This window comes from Euprymna scolopes, chromosome 24 (genome assembly GCF_053919585.1).
Source record: "Euprymna scolopes isolate OS-2025 chromosome 24, ASM5391958v1, whole genome shotgun sequence".
In the NCBI taxonomy this organism is placed as follows: domain Eukaryota; kingdom Metazoa; phylum Mollusca; class Cephalopoda; order Sepiida; family Sepiolidae; genus Euprymna; species Euprymna scolopes.
In genome coordinates, this window is record NC_136505.1 from 85274892 (window position 1) to 85291829 (window position 16938).

The following is a 16938-nucleotide window of genomic DNA, read 5'->3' on the forward strand; positions in this document are numbered from 1 at the left end:
TGTGAATTCTCCAGAGTCCGTTTTCTCAAGTATTTTGTGGACTGACGAAACAAAAATTGAATTGTTTGGCCATATGGATGCTTCTTACGTTTGAAGGAAGAAAGGAGAAGCTTACAACCCAAAGAACACCATACCCACGGTGAAACATGGTGGTGGTAGCCTAATGTTTTGGGGCTCCTTTTCGGCTAGTGGTCCAGGTAGTTTGGTCAAGATAGATGGAACCATGAAGAAGGAGCAATATTTGGAGATACTCAAGAAAAACATTAGACAGGATGCGGAGAAGCTCCATTTAGGACCAAACTGGGTCCTTCAATAGGATAATGATCCAAAACATACTGCCAAAATAGTCAAGAAATGGTTTGAGGATAATCAAATTAATGTTTTGAAATGGCCTAGCCAGAGTCCCGACCTGAACCCTATCGAAAACCTCTGGCACATATTGAAAACTGAGGTTAAAAAGCGGAAACCTAGAAATTTGAGGGATTTGGAGAACTACTGCATTGAAGAATGGTCAAAAATCAGTGTTGATGCTTGTAAAAACCTTGTTGATAAATATCCCAAACGGTTACAGGCAGTTATTAAGAATAAAGGGCATGCTATTGACTATTAGTAAGAGAGGTATGAATAATTTTGAACTAGTGCCATTATTGTTTTTCTTTGTATAATGTTTCAAACTTGCATAATTTATTTATTTGTTGAGTTTAAATTAAATGCTTATGCTTGATTTATTGTTTGAAATCCCTTTAATATTGTCTACCTTCTGGTTTGAGCAATATTCTTATAGAAATCTCAAAGATCCGAGGGGTATGAATAATATCGGGCACAAGTGTATATATGTATATATATTTATATATTATACACATATATAATACAATTTTCGAATACATCGGTAAACACTGTATGTTTTTCGAGCTGAATAAATATGTTACATTGAATAAAAACACAAAAAATATATCCAGTTAGGTAGAAAAGTAACTTATCTTGCCTTTGATAACATTTATTTGTTATATATTTGTTTTTGACAACTTTTTCGAATCTATGTGTACAGTAATACAAACCCTAATTAAAAAACCAAAACAAAAGTAACGAAGAATCGAATCGTTCCCTGTTTTTTAATTTTTTGTTTTTGTTTTTTTTTATTATTGTTTTTATGACTCCAAAAAACATCGTTAAAATAAGAACAAAAAAAATTTGTAATTAACTTTGTATGAACATAATAAACGCTTTAAAATAAGTGAAACCACTAAGAACTTAGCCAGTTAGGTAGAAAACGGACACTTAGAAAATCGATTTTATGTTAAAAAAAAAAAAAACATTAAACAAGTAAATATATTTTAAAAAACAATATCTCCTTCAAGAACGATTATAAAATGTGCTTTCAATCGATAGTTATTCAATAAGGGACCAGTTTTCCTACCTAGCGAAAGGGGGCGAGTTTTCCGGAGACGAGTTTTCTCGGGACGAGTTTTCCGGCACCGCTATTGTTAGGGGGCGATAACTCCAATTTCTTCAAATAACGCGATAAATAAATAACAAACAAGATTTTTTTCCGAACAGAAAAATATTTGAAAACCCAAGCATTTATTGCATTAAAATGTATCAATATATAATTGTAAAAGCATTTATTTAAAAGTCTGCGTAAGAAAATATAATTTTAATAATATAAAAAAATATATAATTTTCTAATAAAAGCCACATTGGATTTTTATGAAACAAAATAGCGTTTTTTGTTTTTGTTTTTTTAACAAATAAATAATTTAAATGAAACATTTTTGGGGATTAAAGAAACTTTGAAGGGTCAACTATAAATTAATTTAAATTTGTTTTAACCGGGAAGCGGCACCTGGCGGCAGTTTAGTTAAACGCAGCAGATTGCCGCCGTCCGCATACTGCACAAGTGCCTTTTGTTGTTTCGTGAACACAAAAAGTGTTAAATCTAATTATTTTTTCTAAATAAAATATTTGTTTTATTATTTCATCATACAAGAATTGTTTTCTTTATGTGCGTTTGTTTCGTAATAACACACGAAATGTTAAAAACTAAAATAATTTTTTAATAAATACATTGTTTCGTTTTTCGTGTCTTCCGTTCGTTACACAATCAACCGTATCCACTTCCGGTAACTTGATTTTTTCCGAGCAGTGATCTTGAACATTACCTAAAAATATACAAATTTATTTTCTTTTGGAGGGAAGGGGCTCGTGTTAAAACTATACCTACCTCAGCATGTTCTTCAATTTTCTATTTTTGAGCGATTATCGAAACTCCTAAGACGTGCTCCTCTCATGTCAGACATTTTTTGTTTAAAAGTAAGACTCGAAATTACTTTTTTCTTATTTTTTAAACTAAAACTCTTTACGATAAGTTGAACCACTAAAAATTTACAAAACTAGGTAGACAACGAACACTTAGAAAAATCAATTTCATTTTTTTTTCAAAACAACAGTAAACAAGTAAATTTAAAAAAAAAATAAGATGAGGAAAATAGTATCTTTATAAAACAATATATTCAAGAATGGTCATAAAATGTATTTTCAATCGATATTTATTCAATAAGGGACCAGTTTTCCTACCTAGCAAAAAGGGACGAGTTTTCGGAGTATGAAGTTTCTTAATTTTTTTTAATATATAAATGATTTTACCAGAAATGTTTCGTAAGTTTTGGTTTCGATTTCGATTATAGCTGATGGAACTCAAGTGATCTATTTCTTTTAAATAAATAATTTTATCAGGAATTTTTCATAAATTTTGGTTTCGGTTTCGATTATAGCTGAAGGAACTCAAATCATGTGGATATATTTTTTTATTTTTGAAATCGCAACTTTATAATATATAAAAATCGATAAAACATCAACTCTATATTAATATATACGAAATCTGCAAGAATCATATTTAAGCGTACTTACCCGGACGTTCTTACTAGCTTAGATAAATACTTTTGCAATTTTAACAAGAGTTACAAAAATATAAGGACATCTATTTATGCTATAGAATACCAACATAAACATATTGCATATGAATGAGTCCCCTGTGGAATTTCCACAGGTCCCGCTAGTTGCTATTATTTGCATCTTGTTTTTGTATTTTTAATCAATTTAATAACCCACCAAATTTATATAACTAAAATAAAATTTAAACATTCATAGTTAACGAAGCCCAACGCTCTGTGTGTGTCTTAAAAATGTTTTTCTACATAGTAACATTATTTAGAAATTCGTTCGTAAGCATGATGGGCGTGGTTAATGTTTTGTTCTTACATCGTTTTCTCATTTTACCTATCAATCGTCGACTGTTTTCAACTGTTTATGAAAACTTTCAAGTAGCATGTTGTACACTAACGACTAACTGATACATTTTTGATTTGTTTAAAATAAAAAAAAAACCTTTTGTTGTCTTTCAATATCCAATACATTACAAGGAAAACATTTGAGAAAAAATATACCCGGAAATTGCCCGGGGATTTATGTTATAATTTGAAAATTTACGAAAAAAAAATCTCTAATTAAATATTTATAAATATTAAAAGAATCGGAATCGGGAATCGAATCGGTCAAAATTTTGGAATCGTTCCACCACTAATATATATATATATATATATATATATATATATATATATATATATATATATATATATAGAGAGAGAGAGAGAGAGAGAGAGAGAGATAGATAGATAGATATATTAAATAAGCGGCAAATTTCATAAAATCACTAAATAATCATGCAAATTCATCTCCCTTTACTATGACATCAGAATTTTTTTTTTTTTTTTTTTTTTAGAATATAAATGCAATCTGCTGTGAAAAACAATGCACAATATGGAAACTGAGATTTTTATGTTAAATCATGAGAAAAAAAACCTCATGAGCAGTGCCTGGATGCACATTAATGGCTATAAGAACAATATATAATATCAACATTAATGCGATATTTTACTGTAATCGTCCACTTTTTATATGTTATTTGGATTCATCGGATTACTGTTCTCATCTTGAGTGTGATTTTCACAACGTTTCGGTGGATATAACCTCCGACCTTCCTTAGGTGTATCTTATCGAACTCTGGAATTTAGACAGAATTTCGAACGAAACCCATTATTTACTTACGGAGGTAGCATGCTCTTTTCCGTCAGTCCTAAGTAATTCGCAACTGCGAATTGAACCTTCAACCTTCAGAATATCACTTTTACAATTGATCTTTCTACGTACTCTAATGACTATGCGAACAATTCTAGTACGAATTTAAAGGTTATTTCCATGGTAAGTGCTCGTCTGAGCTCCAATCTCTGTTCCCCCCCTCGCCAATCTTTTATGAAAAACACCCGTCTAGCTGAAACCACTGTCAATAATTTTCCCCACTCTTTATCTGTGCCTAAATCAAAACGTAGATTTCATGAACAAAGCTTCTTTCTTAGAAGTGCACGCCTGTGCAAAGCTCTTCCGTTCGCCTGTTTCCCACCTGACTACAACTTTGATGTCTTCAAGTCCAACATATACAAATTCCTGATAAACCGCCCCCTTAAGACTTTATCAAATCGCCATTACTAACGATTACTACGATATTATCCCATTGATAAGCCTTATCCCCGAGTGGCTTCCGAGCCTTGATAGGTGGTGACTACCATGTAAAAAAAATGGCTTCAAACCTATTTTTATTTCTAGTTGTAAGCATTACTATTTATTACTAATTATTATTATTACTATATATACTACTGTATGTAATGGTTCTGTTTCTGTTTACTTATTACTGTATATATTATCTATTATTTATAATTAACGGTGCCTATATCGTATTAAATCCTATACTAAGACTACTTAGTGATTGTTTCCCAGCATATGTGCTGTTTCTTTGAGTCGTCTTACTCCCCACCGTTCTTCTATCTATAATTTTTACTTTATTCCATAATGATTGATTGTCTCCCTTTATGTATATTATCAGTATCATACAATGCATTTGCTAACCGTTTTTGTTATATATGCATGTTTTGTCTTTTTTTCATACAAGTTCTATTAAAAATGTCCTCAATGTTATTTTATACTTGTAATTTTGTGTTATTTTTATACACATGAAAAATATGTCCGTGCATTTTATGTTCGATCATTAAAACGTATTTGAAATAATTAATCCTTGAAATATTAATCTTTCCATCAAATTTTAAGAAAAAAATGCACACGTTAATATGAAAATGTTTTCCTCACCTTAAGTAGACATTGCGGAAGCCACTCGCTACAGCCACTCTTTTGCAGCTCATAATCCAAGCGCTTAAGTCGATAGCGATTTTCTGGCCTTTCAGCTGCTGTAATGATTTTGTTCGACGGACAGGCTCCAATAGCGGCCACAATGATACGACGCCCATCCTTGAACGAGGGTTGCTGAAGATCTTACAATAAAGATACGAAAACAATCACGTAAAACATACAAATTCAATATGTAATATCCAGAAAGTTTTTTTATTATTTTTACAGGATGTGGTAATCAGTTTCTCGCATTGAATTCGATTTTAGGAAAGTGAATAACAAATTTTGGTCTGTGTGTGAACGGTGATTCAGAGAAATCCAAAAGTCGAGTTAGAATACAGTGGCGGACGTATTTATGATAGCTTGGGGAATAGGGGAGTGAATTTTGATCAATCCTATTCGAAAATTGGCAGACAGAATGATTGGGTCGGCGACAGGTGGTTGTAAATTAAGGTTTCCCTTCAATCATTCTCATCAAAAGCAGCAACCATATCTTTAGTGAGACTAATTTTTAAATTTTAGAAATTATATATATTTTTAAAATATAAATAAAATATTTTTCTGCATTTTCTGTGTGAGATTTTAAAATAACAGTGGTTTCTGTTCATGTTGCTGATTTTATTAACCTCGACAGCTCGGCCCCTCATCAACAGAGAACATCTTATAGCAGTCTCACCATCGCGTTTCTCAGATCTCACTTCCCCTCTTCGTTTTAATAAAATATAAACATTGTAGCAAACTCAACAGCAAACGTGTAAAAGTAATGTTATAAACAGTAATTTGTACATTAAGCAGAGAAATGGGTAATTTCAATTAAAAGTTAACCGAGTGTCCGGATAATACGTCACAGAAGAAAGTTTATTTTGAGACGTGGCAAAAGAGAACGAAATTACTTTTTTTACTGGCAAAACGGTTGTGATCAGGTGCCTTTGTTGAAGAAGAGACTTCATTGGCACTCTTCACACGTGATAGAATGGGGTGAGATAGGACAGACTTACGTAATGTATGACTATCGTGCTCTAAAACAAAACACCAAAGAGAATGATGCCTGGGGCCAAATATGCTGACGACTATTTTATTGTATTTACCTCATCACAAACCTCATAAAAAGAAACAAACAAAAAAGAATCATCGTCTACATTTTCACTACGACTGATATTGCTTAGCAACAATGGAATAGGGAGGAAAGAATGAGAAACGTCACTACCCATTAATCCAACTACCCACAACTTTACTATTGCTGTAAATAACACATGTGTACATGCCACAACACATACTGGTGGTTCAGTTTATAGAGATAGCCAATAAAATACAATAATTCATATTTACTATCTATAATTACCATGTTGAACTTGCAATTATTATAGTCACAATGTTTATAAGTTAAACTTACTGAATCTTTAATGTCCACTACGAACTTCAATTATAAATTTGAGGAACTTTAAAACTAATCCTGTATTATTACATCATTCACACTGACCATTACCGCAGAAGGATGAAAATGTGTATGAAAATTTTATAATATTTATAATAACATTGCTTATAATCACTAATTCTAATGCTTTAGACAAAAGATAAATAATAATATAAATAATAAAATGTCTGCTACGGTTAATATAATTCATAGGAAAAAGTCTATAAAATTTAAATGCTTAATCCTTGTTTCGGCCTTGCATTCCGTAAACACTGCTGATAAGAGTTTTCTAGAGATGTCAACTTGCATAGACATGACTATGTCAATTCTCTTTCTTGAACATGTTTTTTTTTTTAACCACATAGCTCTAAACGTTCAGACAAAATGTTAAAATTTTGACTTGAGATTCAGAGTTTAGATTCTTATGACTGGCAGATATTCTCAACACAGATCTAATACGTGCATAAGGACGTAATAATAATAATAATAATATATATATATATATATATATATATACACACACACACACACTTGTGTTGTTTTTTGTTTTGTTTTTACAAAATATAGAGCCAAATCAAGAGTATAGCTTCGATTTAAGTTGGCACGGACTCACAACGAATCGCACCGGCTATCTTCCGTCAGGTTCGAGAAATTATTTTTGAAAAGCTGAGTCACTACCCATTAATCCAACTACCCACACGTGACCTGTGCTGGTATAGTTTTTCTAAGGGAATAATTCAGGAGCTTATTTTTCGTTATTTCTCTTTTAGATAGTAAAACCCGTGGCTTTTATTCAGAAAATATTTTAAAATGCAAAAGTTAAGACAGGATGGAAATGAAATGATGGAAAGGGTAAGAGATCAAAACAAGGCACAAAACAAAGCTAAAACAATAGCCACATCGGTGAAAGTGCACTTACTGATCCGCGCTATTTTTAAAATCGTATTTCCAAGTTTAATTAAAGTTTTATTATATGTTTTTTATTCAATTGTAAGGTTAAAGTACAGAATAGATACAAAACACTCTCCCCATGTTAAGAATGGCCTTTTTAAATAATAACCTTATTATTTCAGCACGGATTAATAAGTGCATGAGTACGCCGCTCTCTTGCAAATGAGCCCTATACTACTTAATGAGCCAAATGGTGTGAAAATTGTTTTCCTTTTTTATATAATTATTTTTATTCAGAAAGAATTGATAAACCACGTTATGTTCATATTGTGTAGGAATCGTTTGGAAGACAATTCGAACAAATCAGATTTTCCAGGGACTTGATTCGGACGCATATAAAGGGAGGTAATCAATTACTTAAAGATATTTTGCAGATTTGGATAGAAATTCCAGGCAACAAATTTAACAAATATTTTTTTTCAAATCCTAAGAAAATGAGTTTATTTAAGAAATGCATAAATAAAATTTAAAATATATTTCACTGTGACAAATATATTTTGCAAATCTTTCAATTAAATTTGCTTAGAGATATTTTTTTAAATAGCACATGACAAATGAACCTGCAGAATTGAATGCATCAATAGAAAACAAACTGCTAATAAATACAAGTGAATTTTACCATATACTTTATTCAATGCGCCATTAAGGACGTCTACTCAGTCATGTCTGACGAATGAGAGCACATTACGCCTGTGGATTAAATAAAGGTCTGCGTTTGAGATTCCTTGCAGATTCTCGAAATAGTGAGTGAATGTCTAGCATCCAAAAGAATGATCCATCCCCAGCAAAAACAAAATTATAAAATAAAAAAAGAAAAGCCGTTGAAAGAACACTTAAGAGACATCGACAGCATGTGTTACTTCCTTCCAACCGCAGGAAAATTGTGGCACAGTTGGAATGTGGGAGAGAGTAGAACCAGCGCTCCTAAAAATTCCATCGGTATTCCGGTAGGGGCGCCTCAGGCAGTAAGCATACTACCCCCGAAAGACGGGAGGCAACGACCTGGGAGGGTGGACCGCCTAGAACTGTACAGGACCCCAGCCTACCTCAGTTAAGTAGTCCTAGTATAGGATTTAATACGAAAAAAATGACTAATACTTTATAGTCTATAGAGCCGAGATAGGTTGTCAACATTCACGTTACAATTTCCCGGTAATTTTGTAAATATATAAGTCCATACATGCAAACAAAAACCCTAGAAATTTTAACAATCACTGAAGCTGAGCAGAATTGAGTATTAAGCATTTTCAAAATTTTTAGTGGACTCAAACTTAATACATCTATGTCATTTTTTTTTTATTTAGCTGGGCTAAAAGATTTGAGTTTGAAATCGATTTAAACAAAAGTTGAATAATATGTTTACTTAAAAGCCATAAAAACACAGGCCATAAGCTTGATAGCTCATACGATACAAAAGTGGAAATAAATTTAAACGAAAAATGTGTGCACAACCAGTGAGGTACGATAAAAACCAATTTAAAGTCTACCGGAAAGTTTAAGTTAAATTTCGCCAAACTTTTGCGTTCTTTTTTTAAATTCAATCATTAAAACAGAAACAACAGCTTTAATACCCCTTCCGAATAAACAACTAAGCAAATATTATAATAGCAACTTATCGTTAATGCTTCTACAGAATTTGAACGGAGCTTCTTTTTTTGTTTTAATTCAGTTCAAACAAGTCTGAGAAAATTATGTTTTTACATTTCTTCATTTTATTTTCTACATTTTAATGCTTAGGATTCACAATTTTCTTCAGTTTACTTTTTATGATTGTGGTTTCCCTTAGATTTGGCACATGTTGAAATTATAAAAAAAAATCGCGAAACTTAAATTTTAAAAGAAAGCATCTTTACCAGTTACTAAACGATAAACTGACTACTGTCGACGAAATTCCATATTTTGTCTGAAACTGAAACAAGGTTTTCAAAAGAAATATGCCTGTAGTATTTCCCATTGCAATAGAAAAGAGCCGGTACATTAGATAGGGAAACGGTATAATATTTAAAGTTCAAGATATTTTTTAAAGTTTATCTTACAAATGAAATTTCTGATTTTGAGGACCATTTCCACCAAATACTCCTTTTTAAAATTCCGGCGATTATATAGTATATTATAGTCGAGAAATCGAAAACAAAACATGCAACAAATAACTGTTACTAAAAGCTAAAAAGTTTTTTTTAAAGATTTCATTCTTTTTTTCATTTCAATATAATAAGGTTTATCGACTAAAACAATATGTATTTAGACAAGCCCGTTCCACAGCAGACATCCTAACTAATCTCTGAACGTATATACCATTCACTGGACAAAGCGGGGGAGGGCAGAGCGGTAGCTCTAGATATATCTAAGGCTTTTGACAGGGTATGGCATGAGGGTCTCCTCAGGAAATTAGATCATACGGTATCACTGGTAGAATACTTAACATAATTAAATCCTTCTTAGATAAGAGAAAAATCCAGGTTGTCCTCGACGGTCGTACATCTAAACAATATGATATAAATGCGGGGTTGCCCCAGGGTTCTATCCTTGGACCTCTATTGTTCCTGATATTCATAAATGACCTCCCTGATAAAATTGCCTCTGAGATGGGTATATATGCTGATGACACTACACTCTATGGCAGGCACGACAAGAAGACGAATGAACACATTTCTAAAGAAATGGCAGAAACACTAGAGGAAGACCTCCAATCTGTGGTGAAATTGGGAAAAAAGTGGTTGGTCGCATTCAATGCCGCCAAGACTAAACTAGTTTCATTCAATAATTACAATAAACCCTCTCTACCACCTATAGCAATGGCCAACGATTTTTATCTGAGAGTACATCTTTCAAATTCCTTGGCCTAACGTTCACAGGAAACATGAGCTGGAACAATTACATTGAAGGCATTGCCAAGGCCGCTGCAAGAAAGGTCGGCTCTCTCTACCGTGCTAGACAACTACTAACACCCGAAAGTATCCTGTACCTCTATAAGGCCACCATTCGCCCATGTATGGAGTATTGCTGTCACATCTGGGCTGGTGCATACTAGTCTCTCGCTCCTTGACAAGGTTCAAAAGAGAGTCGCAAACCTGATAGGCCCTGAACTGGTATCTAAGCTTCAGCCTCTGTCCCATCGACGAAATGTTGCATCCATCTGCCTTTTCTACAAGTATTTTAGTGGTGAATGCTCTGACGAACTGCAATCACTTGTGCCCCCACGACGTGAGCACCCTCAACAAACCCGACAGGCTGCTAAATCCCACTCCCACACTGTAGAGATCCCTAGATGTAAAAGATCTTTCTACTCCAATAATTTCTTCCCCAGAACCGCTAGACTCTGGAATTCCATTCCAGGTCCTTGCTTCCCCAACAGTACTGACGTGCAGTAGTTCAAGTGTAACATGAACAAACATCTTGCTGCCAAAATCCCTACATAGTACCCCAGTAGCTGTTGGCCCTGATAGTAGCCCCCTACACCAAAATGGCAATTTGTCTTGTTTGAGGTGAAAATGTAATAAAAAAAAAAAAAATAAAAAAATTCATTCAGATATGGCTTTAATCATCTAAGATTATAAATTTAGTTTTATTCATTTGAGATTATAAATTTAGTTTTATTTATTTGAGATTATAAATTTAGTTTTATTCATTTGAGATTATAAATTTAGTTTTATTCATTTGAGATTATAAATTTAGTTTTATTCATTTGAGATTATAAATTTAGTTTTATTCATTTGAGATTATAAATTTAGTTTTATTCATTTGAGATTATAAATTTAGTTTTATTCATTTGAGATTATAAATTTAGTTTTATTCATTTGAGATTATAAATTTAGTTTTATTCATTTGAGATTATAAATTTAGTTTTATTCATTTGAGATTATAAATTTAGTTTTATTCATCTTAGATTATAAATTTAGTTTTATTTATTTGAGATTATAAATTTAGTTTTATTCATTTGAGATTATAAATTTAGTTTTATTCATTTGAGATTATAAATTTAGTTTTATTCATTTGAGATTATAAATTTAGTTTTATTCATTTGAGATTATAAATTTAGTTTTATTCATTTGAGATTATAAATTTAGTTTTATTCATTTGAGATTATAAATTTAGTTTTATTCATTTGAGATTATAAATTTAGTTTTATTCATTTGAGATTATAAATTTAGTTTTATTCATTTGAGATTATAAATTTAGTTTTATTCATCTTAGATTATAAATTTAGTTTTATTTATTTGAGATTATAAATTTAGTTTTATTCATTTGAGATTATAAATTTAGTTTTATTCATTTGAGATTATAAATTTAGTTTTATTCATTTGAGATTATGAATTTAGTTTTATTCATTTGAGATTATAAATTTAGTTTTATTCATTTGAGATTATAAATTTAGTTTTATTCATTTGAGATTATAAATTTAGTTTTATTCATTTGAGATTATAAATTTAGTTTTATTCATTTGAGATTATAAATTTAGTTTTATTCATTTGAGATTATAAATTTAGTTTTATTCATTTGAGATTATAAATTTAGTTTTATTCATTTGAGATTATAAATTTAGTTTTATTCATTTGAGATTATAAATTTAGTTTTATTCATTTGAGATTATAAATTTAGTTTTATTCATTTGAGATTATAAATTTAGTTTTATTCATTTGAGATTATAAATTTAGTTTTATTCATTTGAGATTATAAATTTAGTTTTATTCATTTGAGATTATAAGTTTAGTTTTATTCATTTGAGATTATAAGTTTAGTTTTATTCATTTGAGATTATAAGTTTAGTTTTATTCATTTGAGATTATAAGTTTAGTTTTATTCATTTGAGATTATAAATTTAGTTTTATTCATTTGAGATTATAAATTTAGTTTTATTCATTTGAGATTATAAATTTAGTTTTATTCATTTGAGATTATAAATTTAGTTTTATTCATTTGAGATTATAAATTTAGTTTTAATCATTTGAGATTATAAATTTAGTTTTAATCATTTGAGATTATAAATTTAGTTTTAATCATTTGAGATTATAAATTTAGTTTTATTCATTTGAGATTATAAATTTAGTTTTATTCATTTGAGATTATAAATTTAGTTTTATTCATTTGAGATTATAAATTTAGTTTTATTCATTTGAGATTATAAATTTAGTTTTATTCATTTGAGATTATAAATTTAGTTTTATTCATCTTAGATTATAAATTTAGTTTTATTCATTTGAGATTATGAATTTAGTTTTAATCATTTGAGATTATAAATTTAGTTTTAATCATCTAAGATTATAAATTAAGCTTTAATCATCTAACATTATAAATTTAGCTTTAATCATCTAAGATTATAAATTTTGCTTTAATCATCTAAGAGTATAAATATAGCTTTAATCATCTAACATTATAAATTTAGCTTTAATCATCTAACATTACAAATTTAGCTTTAATCATCTAAGAGTATGAATTTAGCTTTAATCATCTAAGAGTATAAATATAGCTTTAATCATCTAAGAGTATGAATTTAGCTTTAATCATCTAACATTATAAATTTAGCTTTAATCATCTAAGATTATGAATTTAGCTTTAATCATCTAAGAGTATAAATATAGCTTTAATCATCTAACATTATAAATTTAGCTTTAATCATCTAAAATAAATTTAGCTTTAATCATTTTAGATTATAAATTCAGCTTTAATCATCTAGATGATAAATTTCGCTTTAATCATCTAAGATTATAAATTTAGCTTTAATCATTTTAGATTATAAATTCAGCTTCAATCATCTAGATTATAAATTTCGCTTTAATCATCTAAGATTATAAATTTAGCTTTAATCATCTAAGAGAATAAATTTAGCTTTAATCATCTAAGAGTATAAATTTAGCTTTAATCATCTAAGATTATACATTTAGCTTAAATCATCCAAAATTATGAATTTAGCTTTAATCATCTAAAATTATGAATTTAGCTTTAATCATCTAAGAGTATAAATTTAGCTTTAATCATCTAACATGATAAATTTAGCTTTAATCATCTAAGATTATGAATTTAGCTTTAATCATCTAAGATTATGAATTTAGCTTTAATCATCTAAGATTATGAATTTAGCTTTAATCAAATAAGATTATGAATTTAGCTTTAATCATCTAAGATTATGGATTTAGCTTTAATCATCTAAGATTATACATTTAGCTTTAATCATCTAAGATTATGAATTTAGCTTTAATCATCGCTGATTATTAATTTAGCTTTAATCATCTAAGATTATTAATTTAGCTTTAATCATCTAAGAGTATAAATATAGCTTTAATCATCTAAGATTATAAATTTAGCTTTAATCATCTAAGATTATGAATTTAGCTTTAATCATCTAAGATTATGAATTTAGCTTTAATCATCTAAGATTATGAATTTAGCTTTAATCATCTAAGATTATGAATTTAGCTTTAATCATCTAAGATTATGAATTTAGCTTTAATCATCTAAGAGTATAAATATAGCTTTAATCATCTAAGATTATGAATTTAGCTTTAATCATCTAACATGATAAATTTAGCTTTAATCATCTAAGATTATAAATTTAGCTTTAATCATCTAAGATTATGAATTTAGCTTTAATCATCTAAGATTATGAATTTAGCTTTAATCATCTAAGATTATGAATTTAGCTATAATCATCTAAGATTATGAATTTAGCTTTAATCATCTAAGATTATGAATTTAGCTTTAATCATCTAAGATTATGGATTTAGCTTTAATCATCTAAGATTATGGATTTAGCTTTAATCATCTAAGATTATGAATTTAGCTTTAATCATCTAAGATTATTAATTTAGCTTTAATCATCTAAGATTATTAATTTAGCTTTAATCATCTAAGATTATTAATTTAGCTTTAATCATCTAAGATTATTAAATTAGCTTTAATCATCTAAGATTATTAATTTAGCTTTAATCATCTAAGATTATTAATTAAGCTTTAATCATCTAAGATTATGAATTTAGCTTTAATCATCTAAGATTATGGATTTAGCTTTAATCATCTAAGATTATGGATTTAGCTTTAATCATCTAAGATTATACATTTAGCTTTAATCATCTAAGATTATTAATTTAGCTTTAATCATCTAAGATTATTAATTTAGCTTTAATCATCTAAGAGTATAAATATAGCTTTAATCATCTAAGATTATGGATTTAGCTTTAATCATCTAAGATTATTAATTTAGCTTTAATCATCTAAGATTATTAATTTAGCTTTAATCATCTAAGATTATGGATTTAGCTTTAATCATCTAAGATTATGAATTTAGCTTTAATCATCTAAGATTATGAATTTAGCTTTAATCATCTAAGATTATTAATTTAGCTTTAATCATCTAAGATTATTAATTTAGCTTTAATCATCTAAGATTATGGATTTAGCTTTAATCATCTAAGATTATGGATTTAGCTTTAATCATCTAAGATTATGGATTTAGCTTTAATCATCTAAGATTATGGATTTAGCTTTAATCATCTAAGATTATTAATTTAGCTTTAATCATCTAAGATTATTAATTTAGCTTTAATCATCTAAGATTATTAATTTAGCTTTAATCATCTAAGATTATTAATTTAGCTTTAATCATCTAAGATTATTAATTTAGCTTTAATCATCTAAGATTATGGATTTAGCTTTAATCATCTAAGATTATTAATTTAGCTTTAATCATCTAAGATTATGGATTTAGCTTTAATCATCTAAGATTATGGATTTAGCTTTAATCATCTAAGATTATGAATTTAGCTTTAATCATCTAAGATTATGAATTTAGCTTTAATCATCTAAGATTATTAATTTAGCTTTAATCATCTAAGATTATTAATTTAGCTTTAATCATCTAAGATTATTAATTTAGCTTTAATCATCTAAGATTATTAATTTAGCTTTAATCATCTAAGATTATTAATTTAGCTTTAATCATCTAAGATTATTAATTTAGCTTTAATCATCTAAGATTATGGATTTAGCTTTAATCATCTAAGATTATGGATTTAGCTTTAATCATCTAAGATTATGAATTTAGCTTTAATCATCTAAGATTATGGATTTAGCTTTAATCATCTAAGATTATGGATTTAGCTTTAATCATCTAAGATTATGAATTTAGCTTTAATCATCTAAGATTATGAATTTAGCTTTAATCATCTAAGATTATGAATTTAGCTTTAATCATCTAAGATTATTAATTTAGCTTTAATCATCTAAGATTATTAATTTAGCTTTAATCATCTAAGATTATTAATTTAGCTTTAATCATCTAAGATTATTAATTTAGCTTTAATCATCTAAGAGTATAAATATAGCTTTAATCATCTAAGATTATGGATTTAGCTTTAATCATCTAAGATTATGGATTTAGCTTTAATCATCTAAGATTATGGATTTAGCTTTAATCATCTAAGATTATTAATTTAGCTTTAATCATCTAAGATTATTAATTTAGCTTTAATCATCTAAGATTATGGATTTAGCTTTAATCATCTAAGATTATGAATTTAGCTTTAATCATCTAAGATTATGGATTTAGCTTTAATCATCTAAGATTATGGATTTAGCTTTAATCATCTAAGATTATGAATTTAGCTTTAATCATCTAAGATTATGAATTTAGCTTTAATCATCTAAGATTATTAATTTAGCTTTAATCATCTAAGATTATTAATTTAGCTTTAATCATCTAAGATTATTAATTTAGCTTTAATCATCTAAGAGTATAAATATAGCTTTAATCATCTAAGATTATTAATTTAGCTTTAATCATCTAAGATTATGAATTTAGCTTTAATCATCTAAGATTATGGATTTAGCTTTAATCATCTAAGATTATGAATTTAGCTTTAATCATCTAAGATTATGAATTTAGCTTTAATCATCTAAGATTATTAATTTAGCTTTAATCATCTAAGATTATGGATTTAGCTTTAATCATCTAAGAGCATAAATATAGCTTTAATCATCTAAGATTATGGATTTAGCTTTAATCATCTAAGATTATGGATTTAGCTTTAATCATCTAAGATTATGAATTTAGCTTTAATCATCTAAGATTATGAATTTAGCTTTAATCATCTAAGAGTATAAATATAGCTTTAATCATCTAAGATTATTAATTTAGCTTTAATCATCTAAGATTATGAATTTAGCTTTAATCATCTAAGATTATGGATTTAGCTTTAATCATCTAAGATTATGGATTTAGCTTTAATCATCTAAGATTATGAATTTAGCTTTAATCATCTAAGATTATGAATTTAGCTTTAATCATCTAAGATTATTAATTTAGCTTTAATCATCTAAGATTATGGATTTAGCTTTAATCATCT

The 16938-nt window shown here is 28.2% G+C and overlaps 1 protein-coding gene across 1 annotated transcript in view; it reads right to left on the minus strand.

The window, feature by feature from the left end:
* LOC145246469 (flap endonuclease GEN homolog 1-like) overlaps positions 1-16938 on the minus strand; it is a 78735-nt gene that overhangs the window by 54139 nt on the left and 7658 nt on the right. Inside the window, exon 2 of the mRNA XM_080108088.1 lies at positions 5197-5378. Coding sequence (XP_079964214.1) covers positions 5197-5354 — 158 coding nt within the window. The 5' untranslated portion in view covers positions 5355-5378. The remainder of the gene's footprint in view (positions 1-5196; positions 5379-16938) is intronic.